Source organism: Phlebotomus papatasi, chromosome 4 (assembly GCF_024763615.1).
Source record: "Phlebotomus papatasi isolate M1 chromosome 4, Ppap_2.1, whole genome shotgun sequence".
Classification (NCBI taxonomy): domain Eukaryota; kingdom Metazoa; phylum Arthropoda; class Insecta; order Diptera; family Psychodidae; genus Phlebotomus; species Phlebotomus papatasi.
The window spans coordinates 447,393-472,395 of NC_077225.1; the positions used below are offsets into that span (position 1 = coordinate 447,393).

At 33.8% G+C, this 25,003-nt stretch overlaps 2 protein-coding genes across 2 annotated transcripts; one reads left to right on the top strand and one right to left on the bottom strand.

Annotated features, from left to right (window-relative positions):
* Positions 1–10,807: 10,807 nt before the first annotated feature.
* Positions 10,808–12,463, bottom strand: LOC129808439 (uncharacterized). The gene has a single exon (XM_055858214.1). It carries the CDS (start codon positions 12,461–12,463, stop codon positions 10,808–10,810), a length of 1,656 nt encoding a protein of 551 aa, XP_055714189.1.
* Positions 12,464–14,449: 1,986 nt separating this feature from the next.
* On the top strand, positions 14,450–16,042 carry LOC129808490 (putative nuclease HARBI1). The gene is made up of 2 exons (XM_055858268.1): positions 14,450–14,613; positions 14,686–16,042. The coding sequence occupies exons 1-2, from the start codon at positions 14,543–14,545 to the stop codon at positions 15,725–15,727; spliced, it is 1,113 nt and encodes a 370-aa protein (XP_055714243.1). The 5' UTR covers positions 14,450–14,542; the 3' UTR covers positions 15,728–16,042.
* The last annotated feature ends 8,961 nt before the right edge of the window (positions 16,043–25,003 follow it).

The following is a 25,003-nucleotide window of genomic DNA, read 5'->3' on the forward strand; positions in this document are numbered from 1 at the left end:
CCATTCGCGTAAGGTGAACCTCACCCGAGGTATCATTCTCAGAAGGTAGCTGAGGTGTAATGCGTGTAGCGTGTAGCGTCGAGGGAGTGTGCAATGAGGCTAGAAAAGGAAAAGCGGATCCGTGTGACAAAAGAGAACTTCGAAATCGGGAGAATATCTAAAACTTTAAAGCCCATTTTCTCTCCCTTTATTTTAACATTTTTTTTTCGAAATGGCTGGAAAGATAGCAAAGACACTTATGGACCTTGAATCAATTTGCAGCTTAATGTTGAAACAAATTATACAGATAATACAGGGATGATCTGCCATTTTGTAATGTTTAAACGTGAAGTAGAATAAATTAAAGCTTAAACCAAAGAGATAGTAAAGCGTCCCAGCTTTGCGGAATACTCGGATTCATGAGATAGAGCTCTCAGTGAATTAAGCTTTCGCTTGATCTTTTCGTGCTTACTGATCTACTAGAGAGCACATTCTTCCATAATTCACAAAAAAATTTCAAAATCAAAAACTGGTAATAAGAAATGATCATTTTAGAATCTTCTGGCATGAGTTACAAGCTCAGGGACATATTACGGTCGTTTTTCCATTTTTAAAAATTTAAAAATATTTCCAATGCGGCGTAACACTAGCCGCTCAATTATTTGGCGATCTACGGGATTCTATGTTTTGTGTCTGTCTCTGTGTGAGTGCCTATCTTGTGGTACCGGTGGTGATATATCGTCCCCTCCCGCTGTCGAGAGGGCAGTGAGGAATGAGTTGTGAAGCTGGAGGGAGCTCAGCTCCCAAAACTTTTACTAAGTTTTAATAAAGTGATTTTCCTCAAAAATTGGAGTAGATTCCCCATTCCCCGAGGAGAATGAGTGAGTGCCCCCCTGATCTGCGTGTGCAAGAAAGAAGGAGCTATGTGGAATCGGATTCATTATTCCTACGGAGGGAATAGTGCTTATGGAAATAGCGTCTTCCAGCCAGCGAATTATCCAGCCATACTCTGCAGATTCTTCGGTTACCACAGGGCTCAGAGAAGATCGATAGAGAATTCATGAAACAACGCAGTGCCATCGTTAGAACACCTGGAAGGTAGAATTTCCCGAAAGACACTGGCCGGCTAGTAGGAAATCCCATCAGACTTGACTACAAACTTAACCTACAAAAGAGATGAGTACCGGAAAGCATCGAGTCATGCCATTACTCCAGGCCTCTAAGCACCTCTACACATCATACTGAAAAACCTTAAGTACCTTGCATGTAGATTTGAATGTTTCTTTGTAAATTAAATTTTATCTTCACATGGGCCCACAAATAACTATATTTTCTAATAGTACAGTAAAATGAAGATCTTGGGAAGTGGGGTTCGGGAGTGTAAAAAGAAACTATAAGAAATAAATGATCTTTGTAAGAATATTACTAAGGGAAAAAGGTGGTTGTTATTTGGAGAAGAGGGAGGTGGTTGATCGGTAAGGTTTGGGGAGGTTGGAAATAGAACATGTGATCTCTGCGAAATTCAGTGAATTTGAAGAAATATAGTTGTGTCAGCTCCGGCAGCCTTAAACATCGTTATAGACAAACGAAAAATGTAAACACGAGAAAGATAAGTTATTCTAGGATATTCAACCGTTTCATTACTGATTTCAATACCAGTGAAATTTTGGCTTTAAAAAATTGCTCGCTTGGACCACCTCCAAAACATTTCCGAAAATAAAAGAAAACGTAGGAGCCGTTTTCGAGCAAAGCCAAAAAAACATGGTTTTTGAGAGGATGAAGGAGGGTGGGGGAAAATAAAAATCATAGTAATGTTTCTTGGGTCAACTTATGGGAGGGGGGGAGAAGAAAAACGTTTGGTGATATCGTTTTTTTTTAATCCGGGTCACTGAAGATCGGAGCTTGGTATCTCTTACCGTTTATGATCTAGAACGGTAACAAGTTGAAAAACTCGATTATATAACTGCTCTCTCTTTGAGTTCAAGCAGTAAAATTAAACCCTCGATTTTGAGGTCTAATTTTTGGCGTACCTAATGGAACAAAGTTCCAAAAAAACGATTAAATTATAATAAATTAATATGATCTACACTTTAATGGGTTTAATAAAAATAATTAAGGCTTTCGCTGTATTTACCAGCTTGTTAAAAAGCGAATTTTATATGAAATAAAAAGAAACATCCACTACAGTAGATTTTAAAAAATCACATTTAGAGCAACAGCCGTACTTTTTTGTAGTCTGAGACATATACGTTCTTTCAGATCCGCAATATTGAATTTCATTTTATTCTAACAACCTGGGTGATTCAAGATAATCAAAAGTCGAGAAAAAGCTGCGGTATCTTGTTAAATCGAACGAAAACACCGATGAATTGACATTTTCTGGCATGTCAGAAAGCCAAACATATGAGAAAAACAGCTTACGCCAAAGCACTATTCCACGTTCCTACATACGAAAATATATTTAAAACTGGCTTGACTTTAACTCTAGAATAACTTTGGTATGTGATACAAACTGAAGTTATTTTTCATTTCAACATTCAGCTGTTAAGATTTATTGTCTTTAGAATTAAATTCCCTTTTAATGAAACCTATATAATTATTGAAAATCTATTTTTAAATTTTTCGCAAATTTTACAATCAATATTTTATCTGTAAAAACTCATTTGTGCTAAACTGAATAAATGTTTCAATTTCACAATTTTCTCTATTTTTTTATTTCATGTTTCACAATTAGATTTTTTGTTATTTAGGAACACCATGACGAATTGGCCTGCTAATTCAGGAAGCCCTTTAACAGATTTAAGCAAATTTAGGTTCTAAAGAGAAATCTTAGAACCCATAATGCAGTGGGAATTATTTTTTAAAATGAAGAGCGTAAAAATAAATTACTGAGTGTATCAAAAGTACCATATTTTCGTAAATGATTGTACTAAATCAACGAGAAAATTGTTCAAGAACTTGAATTCAAAAAATTGAAAATTAATGCATAACGTAATTTAATAAAAAGTAAAATATCTCGCTTTTCAGTCAATTACAATAGCTGTGAATATTTGTAAAGATATGTGCTGACGTTACACATAACCTCCAATAAGTTCCTGGACAGTGTCTGTGTGTGGAGGGAAAGTGACTGAATCCCTGGATGAAAAAATATGATCCCAGAAGCGTCTGGAAGGCTCTGACCGCGCTATCCGCCACCTGGAGTGAAGCAATTTTTGGTGTTGTGTTTTGTGTATGCGGGAAAGGTGTAGTGAATGCATCTCTGGCTGCAGGAAAAAACTGCCAGAGGCGTCCGGATAAGTCTGGCCACGCTACCCACCACTCCAGGTGGAGGTTCGATCTCTTTCAGGTTATCTTCTAGAGCCACCAGACGCTTTTCCTCAAAGTGAAATAACTCTTTTAGAGTTGTGTGTTTTCCGTGGGGGGAAATATGCGGTGACAGCATCTCTGGCTGCAGGGAAAAAGTGCCAGAGGCGTCAGGATAATTGGCCGTGCTATCCTTCACCTTGGGTGGAACTTCAAGATCTTTCAGGGCATGTGCTAGAGCCACCAGACTCTTCTGAGCCAGAAGTTCCCAGTACTTCTGACTCGGACAAGTACTCGGAGCCGGTGTTGAGATCACATCTGTGTTGATCAAGGCTCTCCGTCTTTTCTTCACATAGAATTTTCTTTCCACTGGCTCAATGAAGAGTCTCAGGATTTTTTTTATCTCTAATTTAGCATTTTTTCTGAAGCACTGAAGGTGCTAAGATATTTTAAAATTTTAGAGATTTTTGTGGAGACTCAGGAACTGTCCGGGAATAATTAATTCATGCATTCTGTACAATGTCTTCATCCTCATCCACTATGATCTAGGAATTTGCAAATTTTAGAGAGCAACTCTTGGATTTTCATCCTTTGCTCCTTACCATCATCACATTTTCACAAGTCCAAGACTTTGTGAGAAATTTTCAAATTTATTTTCAACATTTTTTGCGCGCTGTTATACAATTATCACTGGAAAGTTATTTACATTTGAGTAAATTTAACCTAACTTCTCTCGCGCCACGCACAAAAAATTGATTTATATTGTATTAATTCATTATTTTCCTTAAATTAAAAGGTGTTTGTCAATAACTTTTCATGATAAGTCGAGGAAAGTACGAAAATGAATTTTAATTTACAGGAAAATTGATAAATCAGACTGAAACAGAAATATTTTTGAACTCATATTTTACGCTAATTTCTTAATAAATACTCATTTATTTGCAGATAAAGAGCCTTTTTAAGTTTCAAAATTAATCAAAATTAACAATATTCTTCATTTTAAGTTATTTGGAACATTTTTTTTAAGTAAATGTGAAAGATGAAAATGTTGAGTTTATTCATTTATCAAACTCAACATTTTTGCTCAAACTCACACAATTTTACTCACATTGAGTTGAAACTCAACTCACATTGTTTGAGTTGCGAGCGATTTTTTCGAACAAAATATTCTCAAATTGAGAATCTCATTCTCAAATTTGAAATTGTAAAATTCGCTTGCAGGTCACAAATATTTTATCTTCGCCACATAAATATAATTGGTGCACCTCTATTCCCTCTTTAGATACGAAAGACATTAATTCTGCCTGCGAATTACAGATTGTTGTCTTTTTTAAATCTTCTCTTTGGATAAATTTTCCCCATAAACTGTTTAGCATAAGCTTTGACAGGTTACGGAGGCCCTTATTTACAGAAATATTTGCCCTGTCGAGTTTTATATGTTCATTCTCGAAATACTCCTGCAAATACCGTTCTCTAGACTCTTCAGATTCGCAATTCTCGGGCCAACCGCTAGACTCTTGTTTTATTTTAAGGAAATTATCCACATAATCTGCAAATAATCCCTTTTCTCCAGAATTACGGTCATATTGGATGGTATCATATACCCATAATTCAAGAGTATCTAATATTTTGTAGCCGTTTTGAACTGCTAGTCTAATCTCGTCTAGAGACCAGTATCCTAAGAGAGAACGTTCATGATCACTATGTGTACACACATCTAGATCGGATTTCTCTAGTGTACACATAGCACAGAGAGGAAATGTCAATCTGTCATTGCACCGATAAGGCAGACATGGTAAATAAAGGTTTCGCGGGGGCAATATTCGACATTTTGCAACACCATCATACTGCAAAATTTCATCCGGAACTGTGAAATTTCGAATTATTTTTGGATGTCCCACGAAATATTTAGTATATTTATTAGCCCAGGGGTACAAAGATGTAAAATCGTAATAATACATCTTATCACCTGGCCGAGCTTTATAATATAATTTAAATACCTCTGTGCGTCCTCCATAAACAGCTGATCTTAAATCAAACCCAGAGTTAACAATTTCTCTATGGTTTTCAAGAAGATTATTCAACTCTGGGTAAGATTTCAGAATTTTGCGAAATTCACATTCCCAGATGTAATTTAAATTGTATCCCAAATGCCGTAATTTGTTTATTTTATGTTGCGTCATTTTGTATCGATTTTCCAATATGTCTAGCGGGTCTTTGCTGCAACAGTGTTTTCGATTAGACAAACAAGTATGTCCATGGTAGAAACATCCAAAAAATTCGAAAACTGTGTTAGACTCTTTATCAAAACCGTCAACAATATAATTTGTATTTTTAATTTTTTCTTCATAGCGCAAATTAGGGTAATCAGTCTCTTTTTGAAAAATTAGCCAACGAAGACCGATTTTGCTCTGTAAATGAATGAAATTCGGATTGTAATTATTTTTAGGTGTAATACTTAGCGTATTCTCCTTTAAATAATTTTTTCTGTATGCTTTCATTACAGCATCCGCGATTGTTATGGACTGTAGAAAAGGATTGATATTAGTGGTTCTTAGAAAAGAAATCATAAAGTTCAAACAACCCGCGCGCAAAATATGTACGTCTTGTTGACAGTATTTTTTTAATTCCTCTTTATTGTTAAACACACGATGTTTATTTTCATCATACCATTTAACAAATTTAGAATACTTATCCTTAGACATATTGTCAATAGGATAATATTCTATCGGAGGATATGGTCCAACATAGTTTTCATTTTCCGGAGTGTTAAACTTATATGGATATTCGCCCTTATTGCAATCCTCTAATCCAAAACTTGAGGCGAATTTAGACAACGCGAAGGGAATGAAAGCAATTGAATCAATAAATTTTACGTCGTTAACAGAAATGCATAAAATTTTTCGTCCGACTAAAATAGGAGAAATTTTTACATCTCTGCTACATAATTCTCGAAGAATAAATTGTGCATCATATCCTTTGGAATTATGTGCAATTGCCACAACAGGCCATGTACGAAATTTGAGAACATAATCAACGAATTTTGACACGCAATCTTTCGAATCATTATTATAAACATTTTCAAATGGATTGCAATTAGGGCAGTTTGTCGGAAATGACGAAGCATAGCAACAAATATGGCATACAATATTGGTAATGCAAAGATTCGGAACGTGACGGTGAATCCCTTGGCCATCTTCAATCAATTGACATTCGAAATCATAAAATATGATTTGAAATTCTTGTGGTGGATTTTTTTTATAAAGTTGTACAAAGCAATAGTGTGGAACATCGACTATTTTATTGCAATTGAAACATTTCTTTGTGTTACATTTATGTTTGGTTGATGTGTTTTTAAATAGAATGCCGCAAGAATCACAAATTTTAATTTTGTCACACATTTTTTTAATTTTATGATGATCGTAACATTCCATACCTCTGAAGTGCCTGTTACAATCTTTACATTTAACCAAAGTTTTGGAAAATGAACAAGGGGGTTCACGATCGCAAAATTTGCACTTAAGTGGGCATTTGTGATCGTGATTATACAATGTTTCGCATACAGTGCATTCATGCCTATAATTAAAAAATGACTTTAAATTTCGAATTAAAAAATAATGATTATTTCTTTTATCATAAAATATATTTATATGTTTCGAATTTTTGTCTGCAATTTTGCTGCTTCTATATGCGAAACTTTTATAATCCCCCAATTTATCATAAACGGTTATAATATATTTCGGAAATATTATTTCAAATTTCGGGATGAATGATAAATCATATGACCCATTGGTATGCAAGACCTCACCACATTGGCTTATTAGATCGATAGCGTGGCGTTCCAATTCTCTTCTGTAACGGGTCCAGCTTCTTAGTGTCCTGTCTCGGCGTTCGTGGTTTTTCATATGAATGACACGTCCAAAAAGCAATGCTATTGGCAAACAGAATTTCTCAGCCCTCGTGTCTATTATACTATACTTTTTGAACCTTCAATAGAATAAATTTTAAATAAGGATTAGTTTTAAAAATATTTAATCATTTATTTATTTATTCATTTTATTATTTATTTACTTATTTATTTATTTATCAGTATTTAATACCTTCTTATTTCCGCCGGATTCATGTGGGCAGTTCTTCTTCTCCCAGCTCCATGCATCGTATGCAAAATATTTGCTGATAGCATTAATTCATCGGAAGCTCCAAAAGACGCATTACTTTGATTAATTTTTTCAAATCGATCAAGTATAGTGTCAGCAGAGAGGGCAGTTATTGGAGTGAGAGGAATGTATAATGGCTTAACTTCTGGTTTATGAGGTAGATAAAATTCTAGCCCTGCCTTATCACCAGCATTACCCTCGCAACTGATCATTTCAATAATCTCCCTAAACGCGTTTTCCATCCACTCAAATCCAGATGCAGCACCTTCGGGTCTTCTTAGGCGAAAATTTAAAGCAAGCTGTGTTAAATTAAACCGCTTATTGTATGATTTCTCCTTGTTCAAAATTTCTACCGTACTTGATGAATTAATATTTGAATCGTTGCCTGTAATATTAATAAAACATACGAATGAAGTAAAAATCAATTAATTGTATAGCTATTCGAACATACCATGTCCAGTTTGGAGAATTTCATGATCATTTTCAGCATCTTCTGATACAGTATCCATGTTAATAGAATTATCCAAAAAACTAGGTACTGATACCGGTGGAAGTAGCAAATTCGTTGGTGGTGTAGGTAGTGGATTTAAATGAGAAATAGGTAACTGATGTGAATTTTCTAGAGATGTGACAAAAAATAAAAACAATATAACATTAATAATATTCCGTTATATGAAAAAAGTGTAACTTACCTCTTCCGTTCCATAGCATTTTAATGATTCGAAAGCATAACATTTCATATTCATCAATATCCATAATAGCCCGAATGAAGGTGTTTCTTTCTTCTGGAGTCACTGTAGCACCATCGCGTAACACTCTCTCAATTTTTGTTAACACATTTTCTCTAAAGAACCTTAACTGCGGTTCTCCAAGAATCTTAAACAAGATAAGAAGGCTACTTGTAGAAAGCAACACTTCTTCCAAAAAGTTGTTTGAACTTTCCATTTCTCTCACTGGATGCACGATTAGCGTATTCAATGCACTTTGGGTGATGAATAAAATGAATTTCTACAGATTATGGTGGAATTGCAATTGAAATATGAACACAAAAGTGCGTCATTTCCATTTTTTTTTCGTCAGAAACAAATAAGCCAATGCAGCATTTCAACACATAAATGCACATACATAAAAAACACTTTTTTCTTCTTGCCAAATATTTTTATTATCATTCAGAATTGGTTTAATCTTCTAAGTTAATTTCAGTTACATTTTCGTACATATACGGTATTTCACTAAATAATCTAAAGTAATTTATTGGGGGTCGTAAATCCATTGGTGCTGTATATGATGATGAATCCAGCTTTTTTACTTTCATATTTTTACATGTTGCAATATATCTATCTAAATACTCTTTAATAAAATATTGTACAGAATTATTATAGATTAAAGTGGTATGTATAAAATCGTTTAATATCATTAAGTTTTGAAATTCAATTTTAGTTAGTACTAATGATACATCATTTTGGGTAAAAACTATACATGTAGAATTATTGAAGTCCAGGAAATCAATTTTGATTATATTTCCTTCTTTACTATTTGTTGATAATCCTGTTTGTTTGGTTTTTGCTTCAGCTGCATCTATTTCTAAGCATTCCTCAATAAATGTTCTGTTGCCGTAAATTGTTGACCACTGATTTCGTGTGAAGTTCACAGAGTCGATGCCAAAATGGTAATTTTGAGTAGATATCTGGACCCTTGGTATAAAATCAGAGGTTGAAAATCCCACAGTTACAAAAGTCGAGCAACTGGTATTTAAAAAGTAGACGTATCCTTGAAGAAGGCTCAAAGTATTTCTACTTTTTACTACTGTAACAGTTGATTTAGGATATCCATCTTTTTCTATTAGCAATTCCAGTTTCTTGTCGCTTTCATTTTTGTGGCTTCCTGTAGATTTCTCAAGCAATTTCTTTTTTATGTTCTTTGGTTTCTTTGGTTTAAAGAAATTTTCACACTGTGTCTTCATTGCAATTATTTGTATATGCAATGCTTACCAAGATTCGATCTTGACTAACATTAATTTGTATGATATCACTTAATTTAAAAAGTTTTCTTAAGTTGAGAAATTTTTTCGAAATAGCTCGGATATTTTTCGGTCGTTTTCGGATAAACGATTTGAAAATAGTTTGGCAAATTTTTCCATCGATTTATTTTTTGACCTATACAATGCAAACATGCAACAGTAATGTCCACATACACTTGAAAAAGGTGACTGAATAACTTTTCTATTAAAAACCACTTTATTTACAGACGTATTTCTTTTAATAAAATTTTTCAAGTATTTGAAATTTAATATCCTTCCATAAGAGTCGAAAACTTCAAGAGGTTTTCTATATGTTAATGGTACATAAACAGCTATCCAATGTTCACCAGGATGTGTAGATATAGCTGTATTTATTATAATTAATGAAGGTTTTTTATATATGTGATCAGGTAGCTTATCTATTGGATAAACTCCATAAAATATTTTTCTAGTATATTTATTTCTTTTTAGACATGTTACTATTTGAATTGTATCCATGACTGAGGAAAAGATAATGTTGGTTTGGCTTTATAAAATATTTCGATTGTTGTATCTCGAAGAGAGAAAGAGTGAGAGTGAGAGAAAGACAGAGAACATCATATTATTTTTCTAACCTTAAAAGTATGCCTCTGCGTATGAGATTTAGCACTGTACATATGAGAATGTATGTTTGCACACAATGTTTTAAAATAAGGTTTAGTATTGTACAGTGCAAACGTGTACCTCTGTAAAATGAGGCTCAAACCTGCACAATACAAAAGTATTCTTTGAGGGTAAGGTTTGGTGTTGTACAGAGTGTGTATTTCTATGCCTAAGGTTTAGATATGCACAAAAAAGGGGGGCGTGCGGTACCATACTTACTACTCGCGTGACTTTACGGAATTTATTGGATCGAGAAAGGATCAACTCAATAGGATGGATATTTCTTTTACGCGGAACAGCCACCATTGCCAATGGTTCCGGAAGAATTCTGGTTGGATCCAGTGGCCATAGATTAATAGTTTGTGTGACAAACTGTGGGCCATTCCACCACAATGTGTCGTTTATCAACTCAAGTGGGAGCATGCCACGTGAAATTACATCAGCTGGATTTATATCAGTTGGGACATGGCTCCATTTATGGACATCTGTCAAAGACTGAATTTCAGTAATTCTACTGAGAATGTAGGAATCAAGTTTAGTCCGCTTGGACCGAATTTGACCTAACACAATAGTAGAGTCAGTCCACATAAAGTATTCAGTAGTGTTTATGGATTTACGAATCTTATTAAGGAGACGAGCTCCAAGTAGAGCTGCACAAAGCTCCAGGCGTGGTATAGTGGGGGGATCGGTGGGAGCAATTTTGGATTTAGCCATAATAATTTATCACCATTAAGTGACCTTGAAGGTTTTCAGTGACAGCATATGCTACAGCACCGTATGCATATGAACTGGCATCTGTGAATATGTGGACTTCCCTTAGTATCGACCCAGACATATTGGATATCCAGCGTGGAATGGTCAGGGCTTTAATAGGGGGCAGAGCTTTGGAGGAACGCATCCATTCCACAAGGATGTGATTAGGGATGGGTTGATCCCATCCTAACTCATGTTTCCACATTACTTGGAGGATTAATTTTCCGCGTAAAACAGTAGGACCTATTAAACCTAATGGGTCATACAGCGACGCAACACAAGCAAGAATGTCCCTTTTTGTGCGAGCTAAGGTAAAGTCGAGTGATAGTTTATAATGAAAGCGGTCAGTAGTTGAGTGCCACGTCATGCCAAGAGCTGATGAGTTTGTGTGAGCTGAACTTTGGTCAGAACTGAAAGATGATGGGGCTACAATACTAGGATCATTAGCATTCCATTTGGCCAATTTCATACCAGTACTTGATAAAAGATCTTGTAGTTCTTCAATCGACTGGCGGGCGTGTTCGACTGATGACACAGATACCAAACAATCATCCACATAAAAATTGTGCGTGAGCAGATGACTGGCCAATGGATGAGTGAATTTTCCTTGCTCAGATAGATCATTCAAGACCCTAGTGGCTAAAAATGGGGATGATGTAACACCAAAACAAACTCCTCTGGCACGATAATGTGTTATGGGATGATCTGGATGAAATTTCCACAAAATTCTGTGATAATCACGGTGAGGGGGATGGATAAGAATTTGAGGATACATCTTTTCAATGTCACATGTAAAGGCGAACTCATTCATTCGAAATCGTAGAAGGATTTCGACAATATCAAGTTGGACTATGGGGCCCATCATGGCAACATCATTAAGACTGAGCCCTGTTTGGCTTCTTGAACTGGCATTCATGACAACTCTTGTTTTGGTGGAATTTTCAGTGGTCTTTACCACGGCATGGTGGGGTAAATAGTAAGAGGGTCGATTCAATTCTTCGTCTGGAACCTTTTCGAAAAATTGAAGAGTAAAATTCTCCGACATCGCTTTGTCGTGATTGGCTTTGAGAGTGGGGTTCCTCTGGAGCTTAGCTTCCAACGGCAAAAATTGCTTTGTGACATTTGGCAAATTAGTGCCAAGTCGAGTGAGATTGGGCTTAAATGGGATATGTGTAACATAACGACCAGTGGCGTCGCGAATTGTGGTTTCTCGGAAAATCTCTTCCACCTTTAAATGGTCAGAATTGGAATGGCGAGGTGGCTCGATTTCTTCCGAAGCCCAGAATTTTTTCAATGTAACATCAATGGAAGCAAGTGTTGTAGCAACAACTGAACATGTTATGGGATTTGGTTCTGGTTGATATGGACCAGAAATTACCCAGCCTAGGCAGGACTCCTTCAGAACTGGCAGCCCAGTGCCTAGATTGATAACTGCACCAGAAATTAGGTCATTATAGAATTCATTGCTGATAAGCAAATCAATGGGCTGAGAGACAAACCAGGTTGGGTCAGCTAACTTATAGCCCGATGGAATTTTGAGTTGGGCTTCATATATTTCCCAATTTGGAATCTTCTGCTCAAGTACTGAAGACACAATCTGGCAAGACATAGTGAAATTCACATTGTCCACCAAAGAATGTACATTTCACTCTGTTTGATATTTGGAACGAGAACCTCCCTGGACGACGCTCTCATTGAAAATATTAGATATAGTCCTTGGTAATTTCAGACGCTGATAGAGAGACTGAGATATTAGGTTAACCTGAGCACTTGAGTCTAAAAGTGCTCGGCACTGAGTAGGTACGCAATTTCGATCGAGAACATGCACTATTGCACTCTCTAAGAAAACCTTTTTGGGAATGTAAGAGATCCCGGAAATGGAATTTATAGCAGAAGCATTGGCCAATGTAATTGGCGTTGTTGAATTAGTAGCACTATTGGCTGTGCATGGACCCGTGGATTGGGTTTCCTGTACTATAGAAGCAACTTGTGGGCTAGTAGCCGGCGTTGCCGGTATAATAGATGGAGTTGGGGTAGTTCTTGAGGTATTAGAACTGTTGGGATGAAATGAATTATGTAATAAAGTATTATGGTGATTAGAACACGTTCTACATGTGAAAAACGTGCAATCCCTGGTGGGATGGGTGCTGATAAGGCAATTACGACACAGGTTCTTTTGACGAACGAATGTCAATCTATCTGGAGCTGACATATTAAGAAATGTTGGACATTTGAAGACCTTATGGTCGGCCTTGCTGCAAGCAGGGCATAGGTTGGAAGTTGCGGTAGCAAGCACAGTTGCCTGGTTGGATTTGGAATTATTAGATTTGGGTTGGTGGTGTTATGATGATTTAGAGCTCCCAGATTTTGGTGGATTATCTGGGGGCTTATTTGGCATGGTTTGGCATAAGCGTAGAGCTCGCACTCTTTTATCGAGAAAAGACATAAAGTCATTATAAGTGGGCATTTTATTGGCGGATTCTTGAGCCCAGAGTCCCTCAGTTTCTTGGCCTAGTTTAGAAAGCAGGAAATAAATAATCCAAGGATCACGACTTTTAACATCAAGGGCATCAAGTGAGTTGAGGACAGAATGGGCTGTGGAATAAAGTCCTATGATTGAGGCAGCTGTGGCAGTGGTCACAATTGGAATTTTGCAAAAACGATCAATTTGACTGTGGACCACTGCAAATTTATCATCATAATGCTTCACCAGAATATTCCATGCAGCCTCGTAATTTTCCTCAGTGACTGAGAGAGTGGATATCATTCGTTCTGCATCATCTTCGACATATGACATGAGATACTGAAGCTTTTGTACTTGTGATAATTTTGGATCATTATGAATGATGCTTGTGAACATGTCCTTGAATGGTTTCCATTTCGTATGATCCCCAGAAAAATTAGGAATTGATAAAGCGGGTAATTTATTATGGCTTTGTGAGTGGTTGTTAGAAGTAGAAGAATTATTGTGGGACCTTAAATTAAGCAGACTTTCATTCAAGTGTTCGAAATGTCTCTGATTTCTCAAATCAGACTCCTTTTGGTGTTCGATCAATTTTGCAAGAGCAATTTCGAGAATGGAGGGTTGTGGATTCTGAACAATATTTTGTGCTGTAGCACCAGTGGGAGATGGTTGGGGATTATCAAGAATAGGCAAATTTTTAGCGCCACTTAATTCCTTTTTTTTAGATTGTTGAGAGAAAGATGTCCACAGGGCGCCTGTTCACGCGAAAAAGACATATCCTAAATTTGTCCATGGAAACTTCCACCCATTATTATTTATTGGGTGACTCGTCTAATATGTCAATTGATTTTTTCCCCTCTCCATAACGGACTTTTTTTTCCTCTTTTCTTTTTTCCTTGTGCAAGTTCAAATGATTGTGTGTAATTTTCGCTCTGCCAGAAATTTCTTTAAGTTATTGAATAAAATAAACAAAGGGGGGTATGCACAGTAACCAGTTGATTTATTAATTTGGTAATAAATAAGAAAACCTATGGACAGTAACCAGCTTACTAATTTATAAATAAGTTACTTATTAAAATGGCCGTTAAAAGCTTAATTTCAAATTAATAAGTGTTCCGATGCACAGAACTTGACATTTTATTAACTAATGGAATTTTTGATTTATAAACATGCTCCTCGAGAGGAGGTTATTACACATTATTGTCAAATTAAGTGTTGGAAATCATGCCTCAAAGTACAATTTGTGTATTTCTGCTGTTGGTGCTTTTGCGAAAAAGGAAAGCCCAGGATGCTCGGTGAGAAAAATATATTAAAAAATTCTTTTAAAAAATGTAGTAAAATTTGTACAATTAATTTATCTTTTGCAGAACGAGAACTCTCCGGAGACTGCGAGAACTTCGAGACAAAAACAATGCATTTGTCCTTCCAGAAAACACATTTCGAAGGAAATACAGATTTCCGCGTGCTTTGGCAAAAGATTTGATGGATGAGTTGAGTCCTTTCGACGAAGGAATTGAAGAAGATATTCCTTTCTACATAATGGTTTTATCTACACTGTACTTTTACGCGAATGGTAGTTTCCAGGGAGTAGTTGGCAACTGTAATACTCTTAATACAAGCCAATCTTCTGTCTCTCGAAATTTATCAAAAATTACTAATCTAATTGTGCAGCACTTGGCTCGAAAGTACATTTCATTTCCATCAACAGACGAAGGGAAAAATATAGTTCAGAGAGGATTTCTTGATAAATTTGGCGTTCCAAACATCCTGGGAACGCTTGATTGTACACATGTAGCAATTTCAAAGCCTTGGAGTTCTGATATAGAGCATCATCCTCGTCATTACCGGAATCGTAAAAAATATTATAGTATTAACGTGGAAGCTTGTTGCACATCTGACCTGATTTTTACAAGTGTAAATGCTCGATATCCTGGAGCTGTTCATGATAGTTCCATATGGGTGATGTCTCCTGTTCGTGAATATTTACAGCAAAATTTTGATTTAAATAATCCACTATTCTTACTGGCTGATTGTGGCTATCCAACAGAACCCTGGTTGCTAACGCCATATATAGAGCCTCATGAGGATTTTCAAAGTTTCTATAATATGAAGCATAAACAGGCTAGAAAATGCATTGAACAAGCTTTTGGTGTTTTAAAGGGAAGCTTTAAATGTTTGTCTAAAACGCGAACCCTTTATTATCGTCCGACAAAAGCTGGGAATATAATATATGGCTGTGTGATCCTGTACAACTTCTTAAAATTAAACAATTTTCCACTGAACGATGTGGAAGAATTGGAAGATCAATCAGTGGAGTTTGCCATTGAAGAAGATGAAGATTTACTACAAATGGCTCGAAACATCCGAAATGACTACGCACAAACACTTCACCCAAGACTTCACCAATAGAATTCATTTGAATCGCTTCAATATATTTCAATGACTTGTAATCACATGAATTCATTTGTACTGTATTTTTTGATATCAGAAAGTAATACAAAAATATTATTCTTTATTTTGTGTTTGGCGATTTCCAGCGATAAAGAAACCCACCATATCCTTAAGAGAATTAGCGATGGTAGCAAAGCTCTCAGCGTTCTTCTCAGCAATTTGAGCATTTTTCTGGTTGACTTTATTTTGGTCAGAAAGAACATTCAGAATCTCTGCCATATCAGGATCACGTAGCAAAGATCGAGACTTCTTTTTCGGTGGAATTACCTGCTCCAAGGATTCCGCAGGAATATCAAATGATTTTGTCTTCTGTGAGAGTGATTCTTTGTCATGTTGATTAACAAAATCCTCCATTTCTAGAGACGTGCAACAACCAACTTCACCTAAAAAGGATTCATCTGGAGAGGCTAGTGAAGAATTTGCACCTGACTGTCTGCTCAAAATCCTTGTGGTAGGTGTCGATGTGGAAACTGTTTCAGGAAAAAATAGGTTTGAAAGTTCTGAATTTCCTTTCAAACGTATAGTTAAGTCAAGTCATATCATGTTCAATCATGTTTGTATGATCACCACTGAATTCTTATTTTTTGTACACCCTAATAATTCCATTTTGTATTTAAAATCTTGAAGAGTTGAGAATAAATTAGAAGAAGTTGACACTTTTATTGCCTTCCGCACTTGGACAAGTTAAAAGGGAGAAATTCAGAGAACCCAATAATGAATCACAAGGCAATAGTGATCTCATTATTTTTACTATTGAATCACAAAGATCTTGAGCAGTGGCTCAAAAGTTATATAAGATGTAAAAACACAATTTTGGATAGAATAAAGTGGACATCGAGAGAAGCAAGAAGTCTTCTTTATTTCTCAACATTCTGATTTCCCAGCTCGGAAATCATAATTGGCGCAGTCGGTAGGATAGAGTATTTTGCGACGGATTATCGCAAAGTAGCTCTATCTATCATATATCCTGACGGTTTATCGGGATATCCTGACGGTTAATCAGGACTATCTTCTCTGTGCTCAGTGCTTTCCTTTTTTCAACCTTCTATCAAGTGAAAGTAGTGAAAAAATCTACAAGAAAAATCTAATTAAGAAATTAAATCTAAAGTGAAACAAATCTACAAAATAAATCTCTCATTTAAAACCTAAATTAAAATTATAATTGATACAAAAACGTATTAATCCAAAGAAAGTGCCAAATAAATATATTTATAATCTTCTGTGAACCGGAACATTCAGCAGTTTCCAGTGAAGAAAAAAAACTTTTCCTGCGATTCCTGAGTGAAATTTTTTATACAACGATTTCCAGTTTCTAAACAATTCAACTTAGAACAACACTAAGGAAAATTTCGTGAGCTTCAAAAAGGACTCAACATATTCTTCAAATCCTCAACTACTTGAACAACCGAGATTCAACTCATCAAAATAATTGCAGCATTTTTGTGAGTGCAATCCTATTTTCCTATACCCAATCCCTTAATCTGAGATTGTTTAGTAATTAAATAAATAGTAAATAGTAAATTAATGTCACAAGAAGATCTTATAAGTGCTCTTGATAATTTTCATTTTAAAGAAGAATCAGAAAATCATACAGAAAATATAGAAAGTGAAAATCATTTAGAAAGTGAAATTGAAACAGAAATTGTAACAGAAACAGAAATAACGATGGCTACTGCGAATTTGAATGCAATCATGGCTTTGTCCAATTCTCTTAAAATTCCAGATGTAATTAAAACTTTACCTGATTATGATGGAAACCCACGGTTACTTTTTGATTTTCTCCAAGATGTGGATGAAATTCTCGCGATTATGGTGGCTTATCAAGAAATGCCTATTTATAATCTCTGGCTTAGAGCTATTCGTAATAAAATTACAGGACAAGCTAATGAAGTTCTTAACATGTATGGTACTGCTCTTAAATGGGTGGATATTAAAAGCAATTTAATTTCACATTATTCAGATAAAAGAAACGAAACTTCCTTGATCCAAGATCTTCATAACATGTATCAAAGTTCAACAATAGAAGAATTTTATGGAAGAGTGATTGAAATTTTTTCCAACCTTATTAATCAAGTGAAAATTCACGAAGTTTCTGAATCAGCTATTCAAGCAAAACATAATTTATACAAGGAAATGTGTTTAAATGTTTTCCTTCGCGGTTTAAAAGAACCGATTGGTTCAAATATTCGGGCAAGAAATCCAAATTCTCTTAAAGATGCTTTCGAATTTTGTCTTAAAGAACAAAATATTCATTATTCTAAAAGAAATATGATTCCTCAAAATAAGACCCAAAATAATTCAAGTCATACTACTACCTTTAGTAGCAATCATAAGAAAGACACACAATCTTCAAATCTTCAAATTAAGCAAAATTCTCAAACAATGCAAAATGTAATGCGTACCCCTCAAGCAACCCAATATTTTGTGGCTACTCCACAAACAACTCCAAATTTCGTGCGTATTTCTCAAATACCTAAAACTCAAAATTTTCAATCTAAACAAAATATGCAAGCTCAACAGTACACACAAAATCGTGGTGTCGTGAATCAAAATCGACCCTTTACTTCACAAAAACCTACTCCGATGGAAGTAGATCGAAGCACACTTATTAAAAATGTCCCCAAAACAACAAATTATTTTATTAATCGAAACCTTTCAAACAAACCAAACTTTACTTTCGAAGAATTACGAAACGCTGAAATGATTGAAGAAACTGAATTAAATAATGATAATCAAGCTTCATCATACCAAAATTTGGATGATATAATTGATTTACAAGAAAATGAAGAAATTGAATTAACTGACGATACTCAAGAGGATTTTCAGATCGACTCTATGATCCCCTCACCTTCATAGATACTAATTACCAAGAAAATACTGTTCTACCATATATCAACATCAGTTCCCCATTCGGATATTTAAAATTTTTAATTGATTCCGGAAGTTCTGCTTCTATGATTGATCCAAAATACATTCCTAAAGAATTTATTCAAAAACATTCTAATATTCAAGTTAAAACTATCATTGGACAACATAATGTATCTGAATCAGTTCAATTACCACCTTTTATTGAATTTAACAGTGATAAAAATCACATGTCATTTTTTATTTGTAAATTTCATAATTATTTTGACGGATTAATTGGCTGGGATATAATTAAAAATCTTAAAGCAATTATTGATGTTTCTAATCGATTAATGAGATTACCTTCAGCAGAAATAAAAGTTTATGAAAAACCGAATTTATGTTCTGGTAAATACACTATTCTTCCTAAATCACAAATTATGGCGCAAGTCCTTGTTGATAAAAAATTCGGAAATAATTATTCTAAAAAATATTCTTATTGGAGAGAAATTTAAAATTCCTGGTGGAGTTTATACAGCTGAAAATTGGAAAATAATCATTCCAGTTCAAAATCTGACTGATACTACAGAAATCTTCTTTATAGATCAACCATTAAAAGTTGACTATCTTGAAAAAGATTATGATTTATTTGACTTTAATATCAAAAACGAAATTCATAATATTGAATTTCTACCTAATGATGAACATGAAGAAATAAATTTAAATGACAATTTGAGACTTGATCATCTTAATTCGGAAGAACGCGAAGCTCTTATTAATGTTTGTTCGAAATTTAAATCGATTTTCTCCATGAATAATAATCAATCAGCTCTTGACGGAAATGTTACTCATAAAATAATAACCAAAGATGAAATTCCTATTTATACAAAATCTTATAGATACCCTTATATTCATAAAGAAGAGGTACGATCTCAAATTTCAAAAATGTTACAAGACAATGTATGTGGAGAATTACCTGTGGTAAACAATAATTTCTCTGTGATAGGATTCTGTGATATCTAATACCCTCTTCTTCCTGCCCAGTTTACCTATAAATATATTGTGGTGTTATAAATCGATCAGGGACTGTGTGTTTCTTTGGCTTCCTTCTACCGTTTGTGATATTCACGTACCTGGAAATATATATTCCTTTATTAAATGTCTTTAACAGTGATCCGGAACGTAGGCGGCTGGATTTTCCAGAAGATGTTTCCTCGATGATCGCCAAATGCCCTTCACCAAATCCACTGAGGCAGTGAAACACAATTATTCCCTTCACCAATTATTTATTTACACCAATTCTCCTCTACTAGACTGAACACAGTTTAACTCTACGTCACTGTCGTTTTTCTGTATTTTAAAGTTAATATTTTTGATAATAATTCACTAAATAAACTAATAACTTCAACCTCACGTCTCTTTGCAAAATCAAGTCTCTTACGTAACGCCCTGACAAGTTCCCGCTCATTCCCCTACTTTCTTTCCAGCTGATACTATTCACCACTTTTTCCTCTTTCTCTCTCCCTCCATGCATGTTCAAAATCCAACCGTCTTTTGTCTCTTATTGTTAAGAGGTCTTATAGAATGGAAATTCTATACAGTAATAAGACCTAGTTATTCACCCTGGTCATCCCCTGTTTGGATAGTCCCTAAAAAGATGGACGCAAGTGGTAAAAATAAATGGCGACTTGTTATAGATTACAGAAAACTTAACGAAAAGACAATTGATGACAAATATCCTATTCCTAATATATCTGATATACTTGATAAACTCGGAAAAAGTATGTACTTTACTACATTAGATTTAGCTTCTGGTTTTCATCAGATAGCAGTTCATCCTAAGGATATACCTAAAACGGCTTTCAGTGTTGAAAATGGACACTATGAATTTATAAGAATGCCATTCGGATTAAAGAATGCTCCAGCAACTTTTCAACGATTAATGGATAATGTTTTAAAAGAACTTCAAGGAACAATTTGCCTTGTTTCCATGGACGATATTATAGTTTTTTCGACTTCATTACAAGAACACATTGAAAATTTAAATAAAGTATTTTCAAAATTAGAGTCAGCTCAATTAAAAGTACAATTGGATAAATGTGAATTTCTTCAAAAAGAAACAGCTTTCCTAGGTCATATTGTTTCCGCTGATGGAATTAAACGTAACCCTGGAAAAATAAAAAGCATTAAAAATTTTCCTATTCCTAAAACACAAAAAGAAATAAAACAATTTCTAGGATTAGTTGGCTATTACCGAAAATTTATTAAAGATTTTGCAAAAGTCACAAAACCACTTTCAAAATGTCTTAAAAAAGGAGAAACAGTAAAACATACTACTGAATTTATAAAAAGCGTAAATATTTGTAAACATTTACTAATGAATGATCCAAATTTGACATACCCTGACTTTAATAAAGAATTTATTCTTACAACTGACGCCTCAAATATTGCTATAGGTGCAGTTTTATCCCAAGGAAATGTAGGACATGATAAACCTATCTGTTACGCAAGTAGAACATTAACTGACACAGAACAGAAGTATTCTACAATCGAAAAAGAATTACTAGCTATTGTATGGGCAACCAAATATTTTCGTCCTTACCTATTTGGTAGAAAATTTAAAATTTATACAGATCATCGACCCTTGACATGGTTATTTTCAATTAAAGAACCCAATTCTAAATTAATTAGATGGCGTTTACAGCTAGAAGAATTTGATTATGAGATAATCTACAAACCTGGAAAAATTAATTCTAACGCAGATGCGCCTTCTCGAGTTAAAATTGAAGAAGTTAATATGAACGAAAAAGAAATTGAATCTAGAGATTCATCTCTCACTCAAAATTCTGATGAAATGGATACAGTCCATAGCGCTCAAGAAGATACAGTAGATAATATTCCAATTTCTGAAAATTTATTAAATGACTTTTCGAATCAAATAATTGTCTTAAAAAACAATGAAACCCCTCATTCAAAATTTGAAATATTGTTCAAAACAAAAAAACGTCATACTTTTCAGTATCCAGCTTATAATGACGATATGATAATTTGGCTTCTAAAGACAGCTACGCCGCCCAAGAAATCCTGTGGAATTTACTGTCCCGATCTAGAACTTTTTACTCGAATACAAGAAATTTATTCACACTATTTCTCAAGAAATAAACTTTTTAAACTGGTGAAATGCATCAAAAACGTTCAAAATATTATTGAAGAAAATGAACAAGACAAAATTATTGAAAATCAACATAATTCCAACGGACATCGTGGAATAAATGAAGTTTATTTGCATTTAAGACGAGATTCTTATTTTCCAAAAATGAAATCAAAAATTACAAAATTGATAAATTCCTGCAAAATATGCAAAGAAAATAAATACGACAGAAGTCCACCATAACCAAAATTTGAGATTACTCAATCACCATCTCGACCTTTAGAAATTTGCCATGGTGATTTATTTTACGTAAATCGAGAAAACTTCTTTTTTACAATCATTGATAAATTTTCCAAATATGCACAAGCATTTAAACTTGAATCAAGAAATAGTATTCATATTAAAGAAGCTCTTTTCAAAATTATCTCATCTTATGGAAAACCTAAACTATTGATTTTAGACCAAGAATGTGGATTTAATTCGATTGAATTCAAAAATTTTTGCTCATCTTCTAATATAGATCTTCACATTACCTCTGTTAAAGGACATAGTTCTAATGCTCCAATCGAAAGATTCCATTCATCACTTTTAGAACTTCTTAGAATTACTAATGATACATCTGAATATAAAGAATATTCAATTGAAAGTAAAATTAATCAATGTATTTTCTTCTATAACAATTCAATTCATTCGACGACGAAACATACTCCTTTCGAACTCTTCTTTGGAAGAAAATATGATGAAAGTTTAACTCCAAATTTGGAATTCTTGATGAAATATCAGAATGATTTCTATGAGAAAATAACTCCAGAAATAAATAAAAAGAAAGAAAATATTATTAAGAAAATTAATCAGAAAAGATCAGACCCTATTCAATATAAAAATGATCAAGAAATTTTTGTCGTAAAAGACAGGCGTACTAAACTTACCCCAAAATTTAGAGAAGTAAAGCTCAGTAACCAACAAAAAGTTACAATAACAGATATAACAAATCGTAAATTACATAAAAGTACATTACGAAAACCGAATAAAACTTAGTAATTTTCAAGATATAATTATTTTAACGAAAACGACCTAAAAGACAATTCTGGAATGTAATATTACTTTTAACGATAAGTCAAACTCGCATTGTCCACAAATATTTTAAGTTATTTCATATAATAACAATAAATAAGAGAAATATATAAAACAAGAGAATCAAAAGTATTATCATACTAATATTAGAAATAACAATTTAAAGAAATAAAATTTTTAAATTTGTATCCTTTACGAAAACCGAAAAGAAAAAAAATCTTTTAATTTACTAAAACTACGATTAAATTTTACTGAGAAATTTAAATTCAATAGAAGCTTTGCTATCCACATATAGTAATCGCACCGTCTATTTCTCGAACTTTTCGTCAAGTGGCGTTCCTACCTTTGAGATTTGACAACTCACTTCGCGCCCGCTGGGCATTTTCTTCTCTCTCCTACCTCAGTTGGCTTTCAGCAGCCCAGCGAGTAAGACGTGGGGAATGTGTTGCTCGGGCGCTCGTTGTGAGAACACGTATTCTTAGTCATGGCCTCCTTCACAGCAGTGAGGAGATGTAAAAATTAATTTTCAGGAGTTATTTTTCACTGCGACGTTCATCGCCGCAGTGAAAAATAACTCCTGAAAATTAATTTTTACATCTCCTCACTGCTTCTCACATGATTTCGTTTTCGGTTACTTTTCTTCAGGAAAAAAAATGGAAACTGCTTTTAAATGCTCGTATGAGCTTTCAAATACTTAAACAATATGTTTTTTTCTATAATATACTTTATGTTTTAAGAATTTTAAATGATAAGTTCCTCTCGGATTGATACTGTAATCTTTTCTTTGAATAAACCGGAATTATTTGTTGAACAGTAAAATAACTAGTTTTTCTCAATAAAATAATAAATATAGAGACCGAGTATACGACAGTAAATAATTATTTTAGTCAGAAGGAAAACAAAATTTACTAGTAAAATGGTTTAAAAAAATCTTAAAATAATAAATTGGCCATAATATTATTTTAAAATTTCTACAGTAGTTCTCATAAAAAAATTTCAATAAAAAAGATTTAAAATTTAAAACAATAAATTTTTCAAAACATGAAAATTGTGAAATGATCATTGGAAAGAAGAATCGTAAACAATATGAATCATATTAACCTTTCTGGTTTAAAATGATTTATTGTTTCGATGTTTTCTAATAAAATACTTAATGGTATATCATAAATATATTTTATAAAAAGAATTGCATGAAAGAATAAAGTCTTTTTAGCATAAAAAAAATACCAGTTAGCCTAAAATTTTAACGAAAACTGAATATAATTTCTACAGGTAACAACTGAAGTGTTATAGCAAAATTAAAAATTCCTTTCTTCCTTTCTAACAAAACCTGCTGAACAAAGCAAATCTAATCGAACATTTTGCCACCCTTTTTCAATAAAAAGTATAATAATAGATTTGCTTTGTTCAGCAGGTTTTGTTAGAAAGGAAGAAAGGAATATTTTAATTTTGCTATAACACTTTAGTTGTTACCTGTAGAAATTATATTCAGTTTTCGTTAAAATTTTAGGCTAACTGGTATTTTTTTTATACTAAAAAGACTTTATTCTTTCATGCAATTCTTTTTATAAAATATATTTATGATATACCATTAAGTATTTTATTAGAAAACATCGAAACAATAAATCATTTTAAACCAGAAAGGTTAATATGATTCATATTTTTTACGATTCTTCTTTCCAATGATCATTTCACAATTTTCATGTTTTGAAAAATTTATTGTTTTAAATTTTAAATCTTTTTTATTGAAATTTTTTTATGAGAACTACTGTAGAAATTTTAAAATAATATTATGGCCAATTTATTATTTTAAGATTTTTTTAAACCATTTTACTAGTAAATTTTGTTTTCCTTCTGACTAAAATAATTATTTACTGTCGTGAAGGAGGCCATGACTAAGAATACGTGCTCTCACAACGAGCGCCCGAGCAACACATTCCCCACGTCTTACTCGCTGGGCTGCTGAAAGCCAACTGAGGTAGGAGAGAGAAGAAAATGCCCAGCGGGCCAAAGCAGAGATACTAGCGCCTCTATTGAAAAGTTCGAAGATTACACTTGTAAACAATGACCCAACCGATACCACTATATAGGATATATAGCAAAGATAGAAGTTAAGAACATTTCTAAATAAATAAAAATTAATGGATACAAAATATAATATATAC